The sequence below is a fragment of the Crocodylus siamensis genome, chromosome 3 (genome assembly GCF_052110815.1).
Source record: "Crocodylus siamensis isolate JL-2025a chromosome 3, ASM5211081v1, whole genome shotgun sequence".
NCBI classification, from domain to species: domain Eukaryota; kingdom Metazoa; phylum Chordata; order Crocodylia; family Crocodylidae; genus Crocodylus; species Crocodylus siamensis.
Window position 1 is genome coordinate 213133033 of NC_143397.1, and position 24297 is coordinate 213157329.

Below are 24297 nucleotides of genomic sequence, written 5' to 3' on the forward strand. Positions count from 1 at the left end.
ATAGGGGGGAACCCTCTCTGGCCCGTTCAGCCAAGGTTACTGCCCAAGCTGGCCAAGGCCCAACCCCCCCACCCCCCACACGCAGCTTTCCTGCAGCTGAGGGTGCTCTGTAGCACCCTCCAGCACCTGGCCTGAGCAGCTGCAGGCATGTGCCTACATTTCCTCAGTCCAGAGGGAATGTCAGGGCAATTGCAAATCGAACCAACCTAGGCAGGTTAGACCAACCTGCAAAGACTGAATCAATTCAGGCTCCGGGTTTTGAAGGCCGTCACTAGCCTTTATGCCTACATGAAGTGTGACATGACCACTGTTGAGTCACAAAGCTCTCAGGGGAGTTAGTTTTCATGATGTCAGCGGTTTGCATTTCCATAAGCATATATCTGCTCCACTGTGTCAAGCACGCTGGCAGCAAAGTGAAATTTATCAGAAGCTGATCTATGCAGTTCAGAGATCACAACTGTTGTACATTTTAATTGGCTATTAGCAAAGTTTGTGCACTGAAATCTGTACTGAATACATTCTAAGCATGTTTCAATAAACAATAGGCTAGGGACAGAAATTACATATAAACTAATATAAGTTTAGGGCAATTCTTCTGTTGCAAAGAATTCAAAGGCCATGTCCAGGCCAGCACAGCTGTGCGGTATGTGGTGCTGCAAACACATCTGTGGTGCCACATACTGCACATTCCGTTGTTCTCCGCATTGCAGAGGAGCAGCGCAGAGGGTTTTTTCTTGACCCCTGGATATAAAAAAAGCAGAGTGGTGCACATGGTGGCAGTGCATGACACCTGAAGCTACAGCCTGGCCAGCCAGAGCTGTACTCCACTGCTGGCCAGGCTCCACACAGCAGGGTCACTGCTGGTGCAGTCCCAGGAGGCCCCCCGTGAGCCCAGGTAAGGCTGCTGGTGCCAGCCCAGTGTTATCCCCAGCCTTCCCTACCCCACCCAGGGTACCTTGTGTGCCAGAGCGTGCATGGCACAGGTGTTCCCCAGGGACAACTAGCAGCTGCACAAGGTGCACCGCCACTAGTTGTGCTTGGGGAACCAAATGTCCATGCATGTCTATATGCAGCCAGAAAGACCACACCAGGTCCAAATGTTTTTAATGTTAAATATTCTTATTTGAAATTTCTAGGCTTATCTTATGAATCTCTGAGTTTATCTTTCCACACCTAACAGTGCTAACATTGTGTACCTCCCTGTGGTAACCTTTAAAGTAGGGTGCACAAGATGATCCATTGGGGTGCGTGGAAGAAAATACTAGAACTTCTATTTATATTTCTATAAATATACATATATTGGGGGTGCATGCTCAAAATGTTTTTACCAATAGGGGTGCGCGATCAAAAAAGTTTGGAGACCACTGCTTTAAAGGATGTCAATGAACTCCAGAATCACTGGTCCACTCCAAGCAGCTATCACCAGATAGCATATCATTTCTATGCTCTGGTCCTTTATAAAATTATACAAAGGATATATAAAAAGTGTGTCCAAGGCCTAAGGACTGAGTTTTTATACCTTGCTCAGATAAAAACCATAAAAAGTGAAAGTGCCCGAGCACAGTTTCTAAGTTCCTATCTATATTAAAAAGCTTTACATATTTATGTAGACCTATTTAAAACATTTAAAACAAAATGATCTAGTTAAACTGGTGCACACTTTACCCACCAAATCTTTATCCATGATGTCATGATTGGCAAGTGTCTTCCTCTTTACTCTGCTCACAGTCATCTTTAGGATTACACCTGAGAGCTTCTAATATTTAATAGGAATTATGTTTATAATAAAACATACAATAAAGATAGGAAGAGATTGATGGAAACTCTGAGAGAAAAATATGCAAGGAAATCTTACAGAAGAGAAACAGACAGTTAAGTGTCAAGGAATATATCAAATATATTTTTGGCTGTGTTTTTAAGTAATATAGATTTGGTACCTATATCTGCTATCTCTGCATCTTAGTCATAAATCTAGGCTGATGGGGATATTCTTTCATTCCTCTGGCAGGCAGGGAGCAGTAACCAATGACTGCAGAGATTTATCACAATTCTCTCTTCTTTCTCCCAGCTACCATCTGCCATAAGGAAGTTTTTGAGCACAACTAACAGTTCGGAATATAACGCTGATGGGTTAGAGGCTGACAGAGAACACAAGGAAGCTACAGGAACTTAAACATAAACCCCCATGGCTCACTAAGAGCATCCGGGAATGTCTCCTTGCTAAAAGGGAGGCATATACCCAATGGAGAGATGGGGTCATCGCCAAGAAGGACTATGTTATAGTCGCCCGAGGATGTAGGGGGGCAGTCAGGAGGGCCAAGGCAGAGTTGGAGATAGGACTAGCTTCCCGGATTAAGGACAATAAGAAGTCCTTCTTCAAATACATAGGGGGTAAAAAGAGGGTCCCGGGTAATGTGGGGCCCCTGCAGGACACGATGGGCAACTTAGTCATCACGCCAGATGACAAAGCTAACATATTTAATGATTTCTTTGCCTCTGTCTTCCTAAGTAGGGACCAGTTCAGCCACCTCCCTGCTGGGCCCCCCTCGGGCCCTGAGAGAGACACGCCTGGGCCAAGGGTTAGCGAGGAGTTAGTTAGGGTACTTCTGGAGAAGCTGGACGTGTTCAAGTCCGCTGGTCCGGACGATCTTCACCCTAGGGTTCTACAGGAACTGGCTGAGGTCATTGCGGGACCCCTGGCACGGCTCTATGAGCACTCGTGGTGCTCTGGCGAGGTGCCGGAGGACTGGAAGAGGGCCAATGTGGTCCCTATCTTCAAAAAGGGAAAAAAAGAGGACCCGGGAAATTACAGGCCAGTTAGTCTGACCTCAATCCCGGGTAAGCTCTTTGAAAAAACTATCCTGGCACACATCCAGGAGGGCCTTGCGGGGGAATGCATGCTCAGGGGCAACCAACATGGGTTCATCAGTGGCAGGTCTTGTCAGACCAACCTGGTGGCCTTTTACGATCAGGTCACCAAATCATTAGACGCAGGGGTTGCTGTGGATGTAGTCTTTTTGGACTTCCGGAAGGCTTTCGACACTGTCTCTCACCCTGTCCTCATCAAAAAGCTGAGAGACTGTGGTGTCGATGCCCACACGGTCAAATGGGTCGCCAACTGGTTGGAGGGCCGCACCCAGAGGGTGGTAGTGGATGGGTTCTTCTCGACCTGGAAGGATGTGGGCAGTGGGGTTCCGCAGGGCTCGGTCCTCGGGCCTGCACTGTTCAACATCTTCATCAGTGACTTGGATGAGGGGGTAGAAAGCACCCTGTTCAAGTTTGCTGATGACACTAAGATGTGGGGGGATGTGGGTGCACTAGAAGGGTGCAATAGGCTACAAGCTGACCTTGACAGGTTGCAACGGTGGGCGGATGAGAATAGGATGGGGTTTAACACTGATAAGTGCAAGGTGTTGCACATGGGGAGGAAGAACCGGCACCACACTTACAGGTTGGGGAACTCTCCTCTTGCCAGCACGGAGGCGGAAAAGGATCTTGGAGTCGTCATTGACTCCACGATGAACATGGGCCGGCAGTGTGGGGAGGCAGTCAAGAAGGCCAATCGTACCCTATCATGCATCCACAGATGCATCTCGAGCAGGTCCAGGGAGGTGATCCTCCCCCTCTATGCGGCACTGGTCAGGCCGCAGCTGGAGTACTGCGTCCAGTTCTGGGCGCCACACTTCAAGAGGGACGTGGACAATATGGAAAGAGTTCAGAGGAGGGCCACTCGTATGATCAGGGGTCAGCAGGGCAGGCCTTATGAGGATAGGCTACGGGACCTGAACCTGTTTAGCCTCCACAAGAGAAGGCTAAGGGGGGACCTTGTGGCCTGCTACAAACTGGTCAGGGGGGATCAGCAGGTATTGGGGGAGTCCCTGTTCCCCCGTGCACTGCCAGGAGTGACCAGGAATAACGGTCACAAACTGGCGGAGGGTAAGTTTAGATTAGATATTAGGAGGCGCTACTTCACAGTCAGGGTGGCTAGGGCCTGGAACCAGCTTCCAGGGGAAGTGGTGCAGGCTCCTAGCCTGGGGATTTTTAAAAGGAAGTTAGATGAGCACCTTGCCGGGGTCATCTGACCCCGGTGCTCTTTCCTGCTAAGGCAGGGGGTCGGACTAGATGATCTACCTAGGTCCCTTCCGACTCTAGCTACTATGAAACTATGAAACTATGAAACTTGATCCAGTAAGTAAGTCTTGAGGGTTTAAAAAAAAATGTGGTGATTCAGTTCCACCGATTCTCAAATTGTTGGAACTGATAACAGGAGTTCCTATAAGCAACTTCAACTTCAGGATAGGGAATTCAGTCCCTGCTCTCACACTCCTGATTTCCTCCTTCAGAAATGGCAAACATCAAAGACTGACTTGGTATTTGTCTGTCTACCCTAGGGAGAACACTTTAAACTTACACTGAACTGTACATTTCTATATTTACAACCAGCCCCGTCACCAAAGCTTTAAAGGTGATAGAATTTCAAGGACTTGGTCTCCAAAAAATGCATATTTTTGGGTGTCTTGATTTTGCTGCTTTCCCACCAGTTTAACAACTTCCACTTTGTTGCTCTAAACACAACTTGATTTGGGGTCTCTCTCCTTCCCTATTCCCTCAACAGATTTTAATCAGTGTGGAGCCACAGCTCAGTTGACTCTAAGGGAAGCTAGAGTCATTGTAAATAATACATGATGATGACTAATGGAATGGTTCAAAATATTTGCATGATTCTAAGTATATTATATAGGAAGACAGTGAGGGAGGGTTCAGAGTTACTCCTCATACCTAGGTAGACCTCAGAGATGCACCTTTTTTTTCTTAAATTGTGCAACTGTATAAGTATACTACTTTTCTTTGCCCCCCATTTATACATTTCCATGTGGAACGAGGTCAGTAAATGTTATCTAAATGATCTGAACAGATATACCAAAGATGACTCCTTGTTATTTACAGATACTGCAAAATACAGGCAACAGAAGTCAAGTCTTCAGTGGCCTGAAGACATACAGTCTCCTTTGCCTCAGGACAGGCAAAACATCTGCTGTTTACCTTATGAATGTACATGGTATATATGACACAATAGTAACCTACAGTGGTTTGGAAGGTCTCTGGAACCTGGGACTTCGCATGACTGGAATTTATTACAGCTGCTATAGGACTGGCTCTTCAGTGACTCTGCTAATCCCCTGACATCTCCACACTGTTATTTTATTATGGCTCATAGTGTTTAAACATCCAAACAGATAAAACAGATAAGATGAAGATGTTCTGTTGGAGAGGTGGGTTAATGACTTTTTTTCAAAAACATTAATAAAAACATTTTTAAATATATATTTTTCTTAAAAATAATCCTGGTTAAACTGTAATCTTTATATAATACAAAATATGTTAACTCCCAAACATCCTAATCTTTTAAATATTTAAATGAAAAATAAATATGCTGAATCCATGAGCCTCTAGGAAAAACTTCAAGCAATAGAACAGGCTACCTAAAGAAGTTGTGGAATCCCTATCTCTAGACATTTGCAGGAATAGGTGAGACAGACACTTGGCTGGGATGGTTTAGTCAGGGATGATTCTGCCTTGAACAGGGTGCTGGAATAGATAACATTGTGAGGTCCCTTCCAGCCCTACATTCCTATGATCCTAAATATTGCACAAAAGCTCATTCACTGTGCACTCTGTATTGTGGAGCACAAAGGGTGTAAAGGTACAAGAGACTGGCAAAGTCATCATAGGAGTTGATTCCCAATGGCATCATCATAAATCACTAAGGCTAGGGACAGACATTACACATAAACCTGTTTAAGTGATCAGAAACTGGTTTAAACCTGTAACAGAACAGATGTTCAGTGCACATGAACCAGTTTCAAAATGGCTGAAATTAGTTTGACATAAACCTGGTTGAATGCAGTATCAGACTTAACTGATTTGGCTCAAACTGATTTATGCAGTGTCCGTCCCAGACCCCTTGTTGGTTTAAGATAAATCAGACTCCCCCAGCATCCTGACATGCTCTCTGGGATGGGCGGAGCTCTCTGCTCCAGAGCAGGACTGGTCCCACCCCTCTACTCCCTGGCTGCAGCTCCAGAGACATGCAGGCTGTTCCCCCTCTCCACTTTCTGCTAAGCAGGAGTTCCCTCCTCCACTCCTCCCCAGCATCCCTCTGCCTTGCTGAGGAGGTGTCTATGTATTAGCTAGTGGACCTCATGACCACATGCTGGTTACAGTCCCTGCTGAATCCACAGGTAGAATCAACAGGCAGAATCAACAAGTAGCTGGTAATGTGTCTCTGTTGTTTTCTTAATTAGGTGATAAACACTGTTATCAATTCCCTGCTGGGATAATCATAGTGTTCTTCTGTAGCCTAACTATGCCCCCACTCAGCTCAGTACTGTAGAAGGGAAGAGAGGGCTGCTCTAGTGCTCCCCGGCTTATAGCCTGAACCACTGTGGGCATGCGCCTGCATTTCTGGGATGTCTATTTGGTTACAGAACTGATTTAGTCTAGTCAGGTTAGACTAACCTGCAAAGATTGAATCAATTCAGGCTCAGGCTTTTTGAATGTCTGTCCCTAGCCATAAGGATCATCTATGGAGCCCTTCCTAGGTAGTCTCATGCTCCTATTTCATACTCTGTCAGAGTTCTGATATGCTCAGCTCACACAGAGAAAACAAAATATGATGGTAATAAATGACAGACTATGATATATGCATGTGTGAGCTATATACATATATCTCAGTTCTCCCTATATATATATATATATATATATATATATATATATATATATATATAGGGGCTCAGTTCTCAAATTTACATATAAATGTATGCATCCAAAACACCTAAGGCAGAAGGCAGGCAGGGTAGCACCTTAGGCCACCTCTATATATTATACTTAAGGCATGATTAACTAGGTAATCATGTCTTAAGTTGTGACCCAATTACATGTTCAACCAATTAGCCACGTGAAAGAACAATGAATAAGCTACAAAATTATTCCACAAAAAATGTGTAATAACTTTGTAGGTTGTTCAAATGATGCCATTAATTGAATATGTGGCCAAGTGCTCCTTTGTGGCTGGGAGACCCAGCAACTGAGAGGCTCCCAGCCACCGGGGTGTAGCACCCACTGCCACCCCCACAATTGACAGGGCTTGCAGTGGTGGCAGTGGTGTCAGCTGCAGGGCTTGCAACAGGTAAAATTCTGCCTCCCACTATGCGCCTCATAACATGCAGGGCTTGCAGCAGAGGCAGTGGGGAGAATGCAACTGCCGTTGCAAGGTCCATACCTCATCAGGCTCACAGCAGCAGCAGCATTCCCAATGCTGACCCCACTGCAAGCCCCACAGGCCATGTTGAGTGAGCCCTCCCAAACTCCATCAGCTAAGAGACTTATAGCCAAGGAAGCTGGTGCAGGGGAATACCGGGATGGTGATCCCAGGTTCACCCTTCATTGGTGACAACATGCAACGAGAGCTTATGCACAATCCCACTATCAAACCTCCCCAGGGCAAGGGGAGGCTCTGTTCCATGCTGAAGGGAACTCTTCCCTTTCCTCTCCTCTCCCTGGGAGGGCAGTGGGAGCAGGGAGCTCAGCTGAGCAGGGTGTGGGTATGGGGGTGTAGGGATCCCCTCACACTCCCCCCATGGCATGCAGCCTCTACTGCCTGGCAGCAGCAGCGGCCAGGGATGTCAGGGCACTCATGACTGACACAGGCGTGGCTCTGGCCAGTGCTGGAGGAGGGAGCAGAGCTTGCCTTACCCCCGAGGCTCTGCTCCCCATGCCTATAGATCCAGCCCTCACAGTGGGGGAAGCCCAACACTGGAGGCTGCTGTCTTCCCTGCTTCTGGCTGAGCAATCCCCACACTCTGCTGGGAGTGGAGGGAGCCCTACCCCTGCTTCTCCACAGAGTCCAGTGTGGGACTTCCTCTCTTTGAGTGCAGCACTACAGGCACGCAGCGTGGAGTCCTGGGTTTAAGTTAAACTAGAGTCCCCCAGCATCCCAGATGCTTTACAGTCCTGGGCTGGGCTGTCTTCTCCAGAGAACAAGGGCTGGCCCAGCCCCTCTGCTCTCTAGCCAGAGCTCTGGCAGAGACTACAGGCACAGCAGGGTCTGTCTGGCTTCCCCCTGCCTCCCTTCCCCCACTTCACCACTCACTGATTAGTCAGAGATCCCTCCCTCCTTCCCTCCCATCTCCCACAGCACAGGCCCCAGCCCCACAGACCTTACTCAGCATGTGGTACGCTAGCTAATGCTGAGCGGTGTCTATGTGTGTGTCTCCTTAATTTCATTGGGACAGGACACAGGCAGACAGGCAAATGTCAGCTTAGGGTTTCCTGGAGTTAATCAACAGGCCAGCTGGTAATGTCCCTCTGTTCCTTCCTTGGAAAAATGCTGTTTAAGAAGAGCTTGAACTAATGAAAGAGGCTTTTATTTTCTTGAGGGGCTGCTCAACTCTGTGTTATCAGCTCCCTACTGCCTCCCTTGCCTGTCAGGTTTGCTGCAGACAGTATGAAGAAGCAGGGAGAGGGAGATTGAAAAGCTCAGTATCATCAATTGATGCATGCACTGCACACCACCCCTTTGCCTCAAAGTGCTAGCTGGGGCCTGGGTTCTGGCAACCCTCTGGCCCCTGGAGCAGTGAGTGGGGAAATGCCTTAGACGGTGCAAATAGAGTAGGGGTTTAAAGCCTTCCCTAATCAGTGCACGCTGCTGCGGCCTGGCCATGCCCTCCCTCAACTCAGCACTGTACAAGGGAAGGGAGGGCTGCTCTAGTGTCCCCTGGCTTCTAGCCTGAGCCACTGCAGGCATGTACTTGCATTTCCTCAGTCCAGAGGGAATGTCTGTGCAGTTGCAAACTGATTCAATCTAGGCAGGTTAGACTAGCCTGCAAAGATTGAATCAATTCAGGCTCAGACTTTTTGAATATCTGTCCCTAGCCTTAGAGACTTTCTGGTTCAAAAAGGCAGAAAGTTTTGTACCTTTTGATGAAGCTTGCTGTCTGTTTGCCTTCTGCCTGACTTCAGACTAACATAGCTAAAAATTATTTATATTCTTCATCTTCCACCCGAAAGGCATCCCTTTGAGTTTTCCCTCCTTTCTGATTCAACCTTCCTCAATTTTATTCTGGCTTAGAATGTTTTTTTTCTCTTATCACTATTCCCTTCCCCCTGGCACTACTTACCCCCAAAATTAGTAACATTTGTTTTATCATATGTAAAAGTTTAGGGATTACAGCCTCAATGTTTGGTGCCCAAAAATGTACATGCAATGTTACAACTGTTGCCCAACTTCTTTTTTTAACAAGTTCGGGGCTGTGATATCAAACTGAGTTCCACACAGACCAACCGCAAGTAAATTGGGGTCTGCATGAATGGAATGTCTATTTTCTTGAGATTTTCCAGCTGGTCTAATAAAAGGTATCATTTTGGAACCAAAAGTTCTAGTTTTTTGTATATCCATATGGAGCAAGCTGAAGAATGGACGCCCAAGAAAAAACAGCCATACATGAAGGGCAGGTAGCAAAGGATAGTTTTTGATATACACAATTATTTTTAACATACACACACACAACCATCTCCCCACTTTGCCATATCTCCCACCTCATCAAATTTTTGCTCCCAGTATTTCTCTAACTTCTGCGTTTCTCCACATGGATTCTGCTCTCTCATAATTCTGTTACACAAACTCATTGTTACTATTTCCTACCTTGCCTTGACTTTACTGTCTGGAAGGAGGAGTATGTTATGTTCATTACCGCTTAACTGGATTCAAGCTACCAGTTTCTGCTCCTCTGTCAATAAAAACATTCTCTGCAACCATAAAAACAAATGCTTTCAGAAACATGGGTATTGTTCAATTGTGGAAGAGGAAGATTTTTCTTAAGTAATAGCCCCATTGTCCTTCTCTCTTCCATGAATCTTCTCTATTCATTCTTCAAAATATGAATAAGGGGAGCATGAAAGTACAGGTATTTTCCTTTACAACATGACTTATTTACTGATTTTGTAATCCATAGTGATAGACCACTGACTTGAGAATGGAGGAAATGTAATACTAAGATGAGGCAGCAGTAAATCTCATTTGCATTTGTCATTTCAGACTGGTGTATTAATAAACCCGCACAAGCAAGGCATACTAAGAAACATCATAACATCAAATCAATATATAAAAACAAAGACTGTGATGGTCAACTAAAAGCAACACTGTAATACAGCCATAACCAAACATCTGGTTTGTACATGTTTCCTCCCAGTCAGGATTTGTTTTCTAAAATTTTCCCCTTGACTGGCAATGCATTAATTGATGAGCTTTAACAAAAGTAGGAAATCCAAACAAAAATGATAGGAACCATATATTTATTAAGGTATTACTAGCATTTGCAACAATTGTTTATCCTTTTTGAGGTACTCAACATTCAAATGATCTTCCCTAAGAGAGTTAACTGCTGCTGAAAATGAGCCTACTATCATTTTAAAGATTCACTGATTTATGGTTTTACAAAATAACCAAGCTGTTCTACTTTTTAAAACCACATAGAGCAGAAGAAAAAGAGGTAGAGGAAAACATTTAGTCAATAGTACATGTAGCACTTTAGTGCTAGATTCAACTTTAGCAGTTCAGTGAAATTTTCTGTTCTTCTATCATATTGTTAGATATTTCATAACTACTTCATAGGGACTACTGTACAAAAACCCTTACCAATGCTCCAAGACAAAAAGTATTTTAGCCACTGAGGTTTCATTATGCCTTAACAAACAAATCAAGGGTCACCAAACTTCTCATGTGCACTCACACTGCTTAGTGTTGTCTTTCATTTCTCACAGTGTTGTGTAAAAACTGCCAGTCAGTCTCTTTCCTGAGAGTATTCCACTCCAACAAGAATAACTTCTCCTTTACATATATCAATGAATACACAAAAGCATATAGGATGTTATTTTTGCAAAATATGAATTACAGTAAATGAACACATGTATTATTTTTTCAGTAGTACCTATCATGGTATAACGATAATTTACATTTCTTAATTATCCAAATAGCAAAATCTTCCCTTATGGGAGGTTAATATATTAATTATACAACAGTATTCTTTCAGGGAGAGTATTCAACCACATTAACTAACCGTTTGCTCTTCAGCGTTCTCCCACTTTTTTGTCCTTACTGCATGCAACTTTCCTCTTAAAAAGCTTGAGGGCTTTTTTATAAAGGGAAATTGCACATGATTTTCATTTCAGAAGGAGTTCCCATGTGTACATTCTTATTCGGGAATAAGAGTGCCATTTCCAAGTTAGAAGTGGAGTAAACTGGCATCCAGGAAAAAGTGTTCTTATTCTTACAATGAAAGAATCTATGTGGTTTCTTCAATTCAAATTCACATTTCACTTCAGTCCAAAATAACATTCAAGCATATGCAAGCCTAAGACTTTATAGAGTACTGAAACCAGCAGCTCAGAGAAAACACAAAGCAGTGGATGCTATGTAGTTCTTCCAGTGAAGTCTGTGTGCACAACACTGTTATTATTTAAGTACTGTAACAACAAGAATGTAAGACTACCAGCTGTGTTCATTTGTGTTGAATTGTATGAAGATTTTAACTTATAAATGAGATAAAAATATGAGCAATATAGTTCTAGAATACAGCACAGATTCTACTATACTATCAAGAATATCTTCTTCAGTCACCATGAAAGATCTTCCTTGTAACCAGTTTGTTAGTTAAGGACTTCACAATGCAGATCAATGCACTGCTGTCTCTTCGAGTATGCTACACTGAAAGAATTGCACCATAAGAATTGTTACCACATTGTGTTCATACTAATTAAGTTCAAGTCTTGCTGTGAGCACCTAAATACAAAAGTTGTTAAACAAAAATCCTATACTTTGACTTGAAAAATCCCAAGGGAAGAAAGACCTAATTATCCCCAAACCCAGATTAATAGATATATACCTCAGTTTTTATTTCAATTTTTTCTGCAGACAGAATAAAAATTTCTAGGGCATTTCTCTACCCTCTCCTTGATGCTTGACAGAGATCCTATTTAAAGAGAACCAAACTCATTATCTTAATAACCTGAGGTAAATTCGAACTCAGTCCCCTTACACCAGTCCAATATACTGAAGCAATTATCTATGGCGGAGGTTGGCAATATATGGACCGTGGGCCAGATATGACCTGTGAAGCTAAAGGGCTTTGCCTGTGCCCATGCTCACACCCATTCCCAGATCAGAGAAAGCCAGTATGCAGCTGTATCTTCACCGCCAGTGCTTCTCCCTGTTTTCAGCCAGTGGGGAGCTGTGCAGGGGCTGGTCAGCTTTTAGCAGTGTTTGGCCTGCAACCAGGAGGTGGGAGTAAAGGGAAATAGGGAGGAATAGCAGCAACAGAGACACAGTTTGCAACTGCTTAGCCTTAGTGCAGTTCTCCATTGGTAGAAGCTCTGCTTGATTCCTAGCCAGGGAGTGAGGGGGCTGCAAGAAGCAGTGGTGGCACAGGTGCAGGTCCCACTTGGTAGCCCTGGCACAGGTGCAGGGAAAACCCCCTATTTTTGGTGCACCTTCAAAGCCATCCAACCCACACTGTACTGGAGCTGGGATGTTCCAGCCTGTGGCTTGTTAAAGGTTGCTTGCAGCTGATCTATGGGTATGTCTACACAATAAGTTGCTGTCACTGGAGTAACCGCAATACAGTGCAAAGACACCTGAGTTACCTGTCTAGTCATGGAAGATTTGAGGTCAGCCCAGTCCTCTCTAGTACGTAACCAAAGGTAGTGTATCTTGGGTATCTCCATGCTATACTGCAGTTACTACTGTGACTACAGTGTAGACAAAGCCTACATCATTTAATGAATTAACAGCATTTAATACAATGACTGACCTTGACTAATCAGGTAGATAGTAAATGTTCTAAGCTGCTCTTGAGCCATTCAAATGATTCCAGTCAGAATGCCAGGAATGATTCAGTTGACATTGGAGATAAATTGAACTATGTCCCTGAAATAGTAAATCCAGGAGTCATATTGTAATTGCCAAGGGATCATCATAGCAAAGAAAAAAGAAAAAAAAAAGAAGCTAACCAGGCTGTTGTTCCTAGATAACTGCCATCAGAAGTGGATATTTCTCTTGACTCACTTCACCTATGCCATAATATTTCTGCTAATAAAAATTAAATTTCTCCTAAAAATAAATTAAATTTGTTATGATGGAGTTAAACAAACAATGAAGGTAGATTACTTAGTAAAGTCAATTGTTGGATGAATTGTTCCATAGCTGTTCCATCAATGGATGGCTAAAGACAGGGAAAATATAATAAATTAACTTACACTTATAACAGTTGGATCCACCAGCTGTTGACAGCTATTAAAACTAGAATAAAGTTAGGGAAAACCCACCAGTCACCTCAATGCCCAAAGACAGCATAGAAATGTTCTCCCATTTTGGAAATTCATGATACACTTGAATTAATTTTTAAAGCTGAAATATGCTCTTACCATCGTGATTAGGATTTCCCAAGGTCCATGGCTCATCTGAGTCAAAATGAGTGTCGCCCCCAATTCCTGGCCCAGGAAAATATGCATGAGCCAAAAATCCTCCCTCCCCATCAAAGGGAGAACTGTCTCCATGAAAACCTGATGCAAAAATGATTGTAATATCCACATCTCTCTTGCCATTTTCTAATTCAATATAAGGAACTTCTTCAAATGTCAGAGGAGTTACATTCTGCCACACATCAAAGGCACGGCGAATGGCTTTACGGGTTTCGGCATCACCTACTTTTGGAGTAACGTTCTTTATGCTGAAATAAAGAAAAGGAGAAAAATTTAATCTGATAGCATGGTCAGTGGCACTGCTCACATTCATTTTACTCTGCTTGCTGTGGGCACTGACATAACTAGTGCTATTATATCCTTGGAGAATAATAGCTTTAAATAAATAGGTGAGAAATTGCTGCATTAATCTGTGCAGTCTTTTATTCTAGAACTCATTATGGGTTAGTTATTTGATTCTCAGCAGTACAGAAATCTTATTCTAAGACCATTAATAATATTTCACAAAGAAAAACATTAAACAGTAGGATAAATGAATTAATCTATCACTGGCTGTTTACTTCTTGGACCACAATTAAAAAATAGTTCACCCAAAGGACAGGATATCATTCTGATCAAAAGCTAAGAATGCTTCCAGATGAATTAAATTTTAATTTCTTAGTGGGTACAATTAGCAATAGTATAACTCCATACTGTGCCCACCAACCAGCATTTACAAGGTTTCCAAAAAAATTCCTGCAACATTCAGAACTACACAACTAATTCCTAATTAAAAACAAAGCCTTTCCATTTAATGACAGGTTATGCTGTTCTTTTATGATTTGATTAAATGTGTCATGACCTTGTGCCAAATTGTATAGCTTATTAGAATGGGAAAGTTTGAAGCATGGTATCCATTCAACAACAGTTTATTTTAACCATTTCTTTAATAGCAAAAGTTCCATCTTAATTTCCAATGCACAGAATTCCCACGCAAAAATATTTGGTAAAATGATTGTGGTTGAAAATATGTTTCAACAGAACCTTACATTTAAAATAGTAAAAAGGGACAGGGAGAGGGAGAATCAATCACTAACCAACTTGCTATCTAGCCAATTCTCATTGCCATCCTTCACACACTATTGTCTGATTTGTACCATTCATCAAATCCTTATTTTACCCCCTTTTTTGGATGTCTGTCCCAGAACTTCTGTATTTGGATATACACTGTTGATTAGAAAAAGCAGATGATTACATGTCCAGGAAAGTTTTTAGGAAAGACACTATACCAGAGTATATTAAATTATGTAAGAGTTATAAAAGTTTTCATATTGTGATGCAGGGGAACAGGAGAAAATATTTTTACAAATAAAACTGGAATAATTTGTATGTTTAGAGACTTGAAATGTGTTTGATGATCTGGTGTCGTTGTTTATATAAGTGTTCATATTTGAATTTTTGAACTAATAATGCATACATGGAGTTTAATGAAGAAGGAAATATTATATCATCTAGCTTAACCTCCACACAGTCACTTTTGTACTGAACTCAGTAACTTGTGTTTGACTAAAGTATGACTGTTTCTGGTTAATGTGCATCTTCTAGAGTAGCATCAAGTCCTGAAATGAAGACATGATAAGATGGAGAATACATCACTTTTCTTAGTAGTTTGTCCAAACAATTAATCATATTCACCATTCAATATTTATCCTTAACTTTTAATTTGAATTTGTCCAACTTCAACTTCCTAGTGTCAGCTCTCATTGTGCCTTTCTAGGTTAGATTTGTACCCTGTCTTTTCAACCCTTGAATGCATGGGGTCACTCTGGCTGCAGAGTGACTGCATGTGCCAACCCCAGTACAGACTAGCGAGCACAGAAGTGGCAATTAATGCTGTTACCATTTCCCCACAGGCAATGTCTAGACCTGTGGGGAGCCCTACGGGCTGGATAACAGGTCAAAAGGCTAGATCAGGTTTGCGGGCTGGAAGTTGAACTGCACTGTTGTAACCAAATTGCACATTCTAAGCCTCTCATTATATGGCATTATAGTCAGGCCTTGAAGCATTTTTGCAATTATTTTCTTTTTAAACCAGGTCCAATTTTTCAACTTTTTTTTTGATATGTGGACTAAAAGTATGCAGTATTCTAATACTGGTTTCATAAATACCACAGAGAAAGAGAAAATTATTCTTTAGTTCTACCTACCACTCCTTCCACCTCCAACCATTTATTCATCTTAAGATTGCATCAGTCCTTTTTATCACAGAGTTTATTTTTTGTATTTATTTATCTGGTTTATATGCCACCCTTCCAAACAAAGGCTTGGAGTGGCTAACAGTAAGAAAATAAGATGACTTAAAAATAGGAGAATGTCAAGAGAAGCAAAAGAACTTAAAAGGGAACTAGAACACCAAGATAAAAACAGAGCCCTGAGGAAGGGTACTTTGATACCCAAAAGCTGGCCTATGGCTGTGTACACACACTCAAATAATCTGGGAGAATTTTCCCAGGTTTGTTGTTCTGGAAAATAAACTTACCCAGAGCTGCATGTACAGATATCCAAATGCTGAGACCCTAAAGAGCAAAGAGCTTTCAATGTTAATAATGTGAAGCCAGAAGGAGGTGGGGGGAGAAGGAAGGATGCTGCATATAAATCTCAGCATACTCTGTAAGCTCCCTTAGTCTGCCTGATGACAGATGAAAAATGCATAAGGCAGCCCTGATTGACTGACTCAGACTCCCCTGATCAGACTGTGTTTCCCTGTAGCACAGTCTGGGGACTGTAAAGGGAGTGTGTGCTGCTCTCTGCTGGAGCAGCAGAGTCCAGCAAGCAACATACTGTCTCTCAGGGCATGGGGGAGGGGAGCTATGGAAGGAAAGGGAGATCCTGGAGAACCATGTTCTCTTCTCAGTGAAGCCACAGCATGTACAGACATTCACTCTCCCAGAAGAAACTCTTTCAGAAGTGATTTAAACTTAGTATTTACCAGGTTATTTTTCTCCTTGAGTGGCCATTTTTACTCTGGAAGAAAAAGCCTGACCATCTGTACACTCATGGTTTCTCCTGGGAAAGCAGTGACTCTCCAGGGAGAAAATGTCTGTAGGAGGCCTCGATGTATACTAACCACACAGTTGGTCCAATAAAATGATATCACTCACAAGAATTCTTGCCTCTTGCATATCTCCTGAACCATCATGGTAACATCATTACCTCAATGCTACCAAGATGAAAAAGAAATCCTCTAAATAACATATCATCCTAGTTTTGTTTGGCAAGTGCCTGCCCCAGTAGGAAAGTAGCCAGGTAACAGAGTCGTTTAACATACACTATGCCATGCAACAAAGTCAAACAATTTATTATGGTTAAAGTATATCACAGGTCCAAAAACTTGACAATGATTAGACTGCTGATGGCCTGAGACCTAGCTGACTGTAGGTTCCCTGGATCCTCCTTATTCCCTTTCATAGTTTCATACTTGTAAGGGGCTGGAAGCAACCTTACAGATCATTGGTTCCAGCCCTTTGATCAACAGGGAAATGCTTATGCTGCTCTTTTTGTCAGTTTTGAAAGCCATTCCTCTTGGACAACCACATTCATTTATTTAATACAGCAATACATAGTGTTTTGTTGCTGTTGTTTGATACGTGTTATTTTCAATTTGGAATCTGTTTCAGGCACTGTAACTTTTGAATCCATGTCTACTGAATCCATGTCTTATTGCTTCAGTTGTATATACCCTTCACTGTTGTGTGATTCCTACAGACAGCAAATAAGACACCTGAAGGGCTTTCATGTTGATATTGTTAGTCTGAAACATAGAGCCTTGTTCATTTTATAAAGGCTTCAGGTTTTCTCTCTCCCACCCCACAAAAATGTTATTCATCTTTCAGGGACAGGTGTTTATGTTTTAAATGCTGCAACAACTGCAGGAACATCATACTCTTTGCAGCTAGCTCTTCAAAACATACTTCACCAGGTTGTTTGGAATGGGTCAGCGTAATCAGACGTTGATATTTGCCATTGTATTTCAGCATTTTCTTTTTCTTCCTGAGCCATCATTAAAATAGCCTCCCACTGTCCTTTTCACATAACTTGTCACTGCCCTTTTCATGAGACATGAACAGCCATTTTCCTAAAGTAACCGACAACTAGAGGGAACCCATCAACGATTGAGCAATGTTTGCGATGTGATCACATGAGACTTGCAATGCCCTTTCATCTTAGCGGGAGAGTATTTCCACATAATGCAATGCAGTTCTCTGCAGAGGTATCCAGACTACCTTGGTGAAGCAAGCTAGCTTGGTACTAGAAATTGTATAATCATGTTAGTGCACTGTTCTACACAATCCAATTACAGGGACAGTGTAAAAAACCTTACTAAGCTCAAGATACATAATATTAACCTCTCTCCCCCTTCTCCTTCCATCTACTACCCCACTCCCTATCTCTGAGGACTGCAAACTACAGATTAGGAAATGCTGTTCTAAAGAAACAGAATACATAGAAGGATAAAGAGGTTGAGAAATCCAGTTGAATGAGTGAAATAGTCCACTCAACAATCCATCAGAGATAATCAACTGATTCTAGATCCACACTTGATATGAAACAGTTAAGATATAATGAAATGAAAACAAGATCTAAATGTGAATAACTTGTTAAAATATTAACTTCTCCTTGCTGTTGATAGCAATCAAAGCAAAACTGAGCTGAAACACTGTTTTCTCTTCTTTCTTTTTTTTCTGGCTTCTCCTGTCTTACCTCTACTCCTATCGAAATGAATTGATTGCCTCTGGTCAAATATACATTTCATTCTGTGCCACTATTTCCCCGGAGATGTTTTCTATCAACTTTCTTCATTAATCTCTCACTGGTTTGGGTTAAGTCTTAGTTTAAGCTTCTTTCTGGTCTCATTTTGCTAACCCTTTGTAGCTGTAGCTTAAAATCTTTTTAATAGAAGATGTGATCATGGTTCATAGAGTTACAGTTTCAGTTGATTAAATCCAAATTAGAGGATTGTTTGTGATTTTTTTGTTTCATGATCACATTAAAAAGCAATGTAGTATTACTATATAATACAGGAACTATAATTCTCTTCCGTTTGTCTTTTCAGGGATGATATTCTTCCCATAACTCCTTAAAACGAGAAGGAAAATAACAATTAAGGTGTAGGTTTCAAGGATCCAAAGCCAAGATTAGCAAAGCATACTGCAGACATTAGTTATAAGAAAGATATTTTAAGGAGCCTAACATTCATAACTTATTAGGTCTTAATGTAAAATGTATAAAACTTAATAAAAATTTAAAATGAGATCACATATATATGTTCTAATATTTTTGCAGGATTGCTGAGGTAGGTATTTGTTAAAGTGAGAACCAGTGTTTTACAATGAAGGTAAATTTTAGCTGAAATAAGCTGACACTAAAAAAGGTATGGTAAATGGGAAACAATTTTTCTTTCTTAATTATACTGTGCAAAAGCATAGCTAATCAGCTTAATTGACTGTTAAGTATGAATCCTCTTAGAGGTATGGGAATCAGGCTATTTTTCATTGCACAAAGTTTATAATCAGCAAGGTGTCATTTAATCACCATTTATTAGGTATATTTTACCCTCTTCCTAACATGTTAGAAATAGTGAGGTATATAACAAAAGAGCTCCTATTACTAACATTTCTGTTCAGCAAAATGGACAAACATTGCCGTTACTAAATTAGATTTTGGGCAACCCACATGTAAGGTTAAAAAGGTATGCTTAATCAGCACCTCAGAATTTATAACTACTATTCAGATTCCTATTCTGTGCATATCACTGCAGCAGTGGAAGCCAGATCTACCCTTAGTAACATCTGCAGATATCAGAATGTCAGTGATTTTATGTCATTTTCATACTAATGAAAGCCCTGACATAGATGCGATTACACCAGTGTAAAGTGTTTTTGCTGGCATAGCTTTTTCACATGAGAAGCCAGTATAAGCTATACTAGCAAAAGCATTTTTCTTTTTGCTGGCATCTACACTAGAAAGGTTTATTGGTCTATACTACATGACAGATTATCTCTTTCTTAATTGTAACAGCCAGGAAAAGGGACAAAAAGCTTCATTAATTAAACACAGAAGCTAACACAGTGCCAAGGAGTTCAAAAACAGACTTAAAAATTCTCCTTTTTTTTGGCCTATATTAGGTATGTCTTTATTGTGCTGGCAGTAAGCCCCAGCTGGGTCAGACCTATGCAGACCCTGCACAGACATTTCATTTGCATGCTCCAATCCCAAAATACTGTGGGTGAAGTTCTCCCTGGTTGTCCCCAGTGGCCAGTTTCAGCACATCAGGGCCTTGTTACACATTACACCATGAGCTGCACAAATGTTGATCAGCTTAGTGTTAGCTTGCAATCAATTTGAGTGGCACATCTGTCGGGAGTGGCTGGGTTATACAGAACAGGAACTGGTTATGTGAATCAAGAGATAATCTTGCCCTGGAGTGGCATAATTTTGAGCTGCATAATGAGTACTTTAAACCACTTAAATGTGTTAACATGCAGACAGTTCAGGGGTTAAGGGCTCCAGGAGCCACACAAAATGAATGTGTAACAAGGGCCTCAGAGACCACTGTCTCAAGTGTACCACAGAGGGATGCCTTAGAGACAGAGGTGGAAGGTTATATCCAGGAACTTCCTGGCCAGGGCATGCTTCACTGTGGTGTAGATATGCCTGTCTTCATCTTTACTATGCAGCATCTGCTTCATAATAACTGCCCGTATCCATTTAGTAGGTGAAAGTTAACAAGCAGCAGCTTATCCTCCAGCTAGCTTCCATTTACTGTGGCAGAAGAGTCAGTTACCATACTGGTATGCAGTAGTTTTGAAGTTTTTTAGGGGCTGGAAGGGACCTTACAGATCACCAGGTCCAGCCCCCCCCCTTCATTTGGGCAGGAAAAACTGCTGGGATCACATGACCCCAGCAAGATGGGCATCAAGATGCTTTTTGAAGATCACCAGAGTGGGTGACTGTACCACCTCTGGGGAAAGCCTGTTCCAAACCCTCATTACTCAATTTGTAAAGAAGTTTCTTCTTATGTCTAGTCTGAAGAGATCTTCTGTCAGCTTGTGCCCATTATTTCTAGTCCTCCCCGAGGGGCTTTGGTGAACAGTTTCTCCCCCCGGCTCTAACATACACTCCAATATACTTATAGGCTGCCACCAAGTCTTCTCTTCTCCAGGCTGAACAGTCACATGTCTTTCAGTCACTCCTCCTATGACCTGCTCTCTAAGCCTCTAATCATGTGCATCGTCCTCCTTTGGATTCTCTCGAGCTTCTCTCAAATAAGCCCTCCTCCATATTTACCTTAGGACAATTTATTTGTGTGCCCATACCAGTGATTCAGAAACTTTTTAGACTCAAAGCAGTCTTTATTAGACTAAAGCCACTCCTCAAAGTGCCAGCTGTCAGTTTTCACTAATTTTTAGACTCTGGAAAAATAAGAAAGCAATTTATCTGTTCCAAAGAACTCAGAAAGATCACAACCAGTCAAAGTGCTTTTAACGCTATGGATTCCTATTTAAAAACTCTAGGATTATCTTGTAAATCATGCTTGCACACATAGCAATGTTAATATTATGTAGTAACCTGCAGCACCCATGAAAGGATCTCAAGGCACACCATGGTTGAGAATCATGGGCCTAAGCTTAAGAATCTGTTTCTGTAATAACATTACTGAATATTAATACTTAAACCAGGGAGTCAGTTTATTGTAGTTCCTTTAGTTATCACAAAATCAACTTTAGACAGCAGAACAGTTCATGGCTGTTCTCCTATGAATTGTATCTAAAACAATTAGTGTTTCTATTACAGTGGTAATTTACTGGAGCTTGTAGCTAACAAGATACGTAAGGCTAGATGCTCAAAAACTCATGGGCAAAGGAGTATTTTTGTTGTATTATTGTGCATACCCAGAACATATACATTTAGTTCAAAGGATGTAGGAGTTCTGAAATATTTGAATATCTGCTTATCTGCCCACACAATTTTTCAAAAGCTGTTATACTAGCAAACAGGCACATCCCAAGTACTCATTTACTTTCAGAGAATTTTCAGAGCTACCGGTACATATTCATGCATCTTCACAAGCTCTTAATCACTCCCTCACTAAATGGAGATATTATTGCTTAATAACATATCTCTTTACACATTTTCTATCAGTGACCATGTGCTCATTGCTACAGAGGCAGGTAAATAGCTTCAAATACTTTAGACCAGATTTTGGAGGTCTTACTCACACTCATAAATAAATTGTCCTGATGCTTTAAAGTGAGAGGTCTTCACTGGTACTGAAAAATACTTAATATTTGGTCATGAAAAGCAAGATGTTATAAGATATGGTACTACACTCTGAATGTGCCTAGAATGGTTAAAGCCTGCTATCAGGACACAAAATATTACAACTGATTACAGTTGATTATTTATAGGGAATACTACATATATTCTGAAAATCTGAATTTTAGATGTAGCATGTTTTCAATTAATTTCAGCAAAGAATCTGAAAAAGGTCAGGCCATCTATTTTAAAATTTTCCCAATTTTTATTCTTTTCATTTTCATAGGAAGAAAAGATGTTTGCATCTTGACATGTTTTCATTTTAAGCTGAAATAATATGGTCATGCCATGTGAAAACAATGCATAGTTTATTCTCATACGAGTATATAAAGCACAGAGATGATGCTGGTTCTAATTAGATTATCAATTATAAATTGATGAGTGCATCTTTTAAGTGCTCTGCTAGTTTAAAACACTTGATATTTTTCCTGAGTGCCGACTGGGCTTCATGGAACGTTTACATTTAAGTTTTATGAAAAATCTCTTCTGCTTTTAATCCAGGGCTTTTACTTTTATTCTGTATTTTAAGGACTTTATAGCACTCTTAGTTTATATTTGCTTTTTACCCAACTTGTCATTTTGAGTCCACAGTATTTTCCAAAAACTGGATACAACATTGCTCCTTTAGTGTGGCTTATTCTAAACAGTGTGTTTAGAAAATTCAGGACCAGCTTCTCTTTCCCCATCTCCAGCTATCTGGGCAATCAAAAGAGCACCAGTCTTATTTCTAATTGGCCAGAGAAGAATTAACTTAGCATAGGGGAGCTAAAAAACTGGCATTAAGTCATCACATCACTTAACTGATCAGGGTAAAGTCAGATAATTCCCTTTGCTTTATTTTCCCAAGGATCTGAGTAGAGGTCAGGAACTTGATTTCTGAAGGAGAAAACAGGAACATTTGCAGGCACTGAAGCTGCATGTCAAAGTCAATGCAAAAATTTTGTGGATTTTAATAGGCTTTGGATAAAGTCCTTAACCAGCTCTATCAGTCAAATCAGATCTGCCAGTTTGTCGACTGATACATGCTGCAGAATAATGAAAACTAACTTTCTCGGAAATGAAAATAGAGCCATAGAATGAATTTTAAATATCAAATTATTTGGAATTCTGTACAAAGCAGCCTTGTTCTACAAAATGGCCTTTGATGAAGATAAAAAATTGCCTTAGTGAGCATATTTCAACTATATTTGTATAAATTTATTGCTTGTTGAGTACACTTCAGAGAACTGGGAGATGTCTGACTCCTAACTGTAGCAGTAAAGATTATGAATCACATGGTTTTCCTCCTGATTATGGCAAAATATGGACTTTTCTTAAAAGAATCTACCTTGAATATTCAGTGTTACAAAGCCAACTGTTTTACTGTCATCAGTTCACAAAATTTTATCTTGTCTAAAACCAAAAATACTTTATAAAACTAAAGAGAAGTGGTTGTTTCTGAAGGGTTCATAGTTATCTTAATGTAAACTGCACATCCTGTTTCTAAAATATATATCCTTTTTAGGGTATCAGAGTGTTCACTTGGTGACTAGTTATATCACTTTATTCTGTACTCAGTTGGGCTAAGTACAGACAGTCAATTTAGTCTTTGCAGGTTAGTGTAAGCTGCAGAAATTGAACCAATATGCAAGTGAACAGATGTTCACGTTTGATTCAGGAAATGCAGGCACATGCCTTTAGTGGCACAAGCCAGAAGCCTGGGGGCACTAGAGCACCCAGCCTGCCAGCACCAAGGCTTTCACCTCCTCTCTGCTTGAGCAGAGGGGGTGCTGTCAAGCCCCAGACCAGACCTAGCTGGAGAGTCTGCCTGGGCGGGGGCAATGTCTGCCAGGCTGAGGAGGAGTGGGTGGGTGGAGAAAATGGTCGTGGCATTAAATTCATAAGAGCTTGAACAAGAATAGTCCTTTCTCTGAAGTGAGCATGTATTGAACAGAAGGAAACAACCTTGCAGAGTCTTGATAACTGTGATCATGAACTACAAATCCCCAAAGTGCCTGGAAGTAGGAAGAGGAAATGATGAGCCACCCTGCACAGTCCTGCTTCTGTGGGTCTGGACTGCAAATTCCAGAGACCTCAGGGGCAGCAGCAAGAGGAAGTGAACTCAGAGTCTATGTTGGGCTTCCTGGCTTTAACTTGAACCAGGAAGGGGTCTGAGACAGAAGTTTCATAAACTGGTTTGAAGTAAATCAGTTAAGTCTGATACTACATTCAGCCAGGTTTATCTTAAGCCAGTTCATCCAATATGAACTGGTTTATGTGCACTGAGCTTCTGTTCTGTTACAGATTTAAACCAGTTTCTGAAGACCTTAAAAGGTTTATGCGTAACTTATGTCCCTAATGCAGGTGACTAGTTACATAACTTGAGACTATCTGGAATCCTAAATAAAATCAAGATCATACCATTGG

At 41.3% G+C, this 24297-nt stretch overlaps 1 protein-coding gene across 1 annotated transcript in view; it reads right to left on the reverse strand.

Annotated features, from left to right (window-relative positions):
- Positions 1 to 24297, reverse strand: part of MMP16 (matrix metallopeptidase 16) — a 294816-nt gene that overhangs the window by 100817 nt on the left and 169702 nt on the right. Inside the window, exon 4 of the mRNA XM_090040277.1 lies at positions 13480 to 13784. Within this exon, the coding sequence (XP_089896403.1) occupies positions 13480 to 13784 (305 nt within the window). The remainder of the gene's footprint in view (positions 1 to 13479; positions 13785 to 24297) is intronic.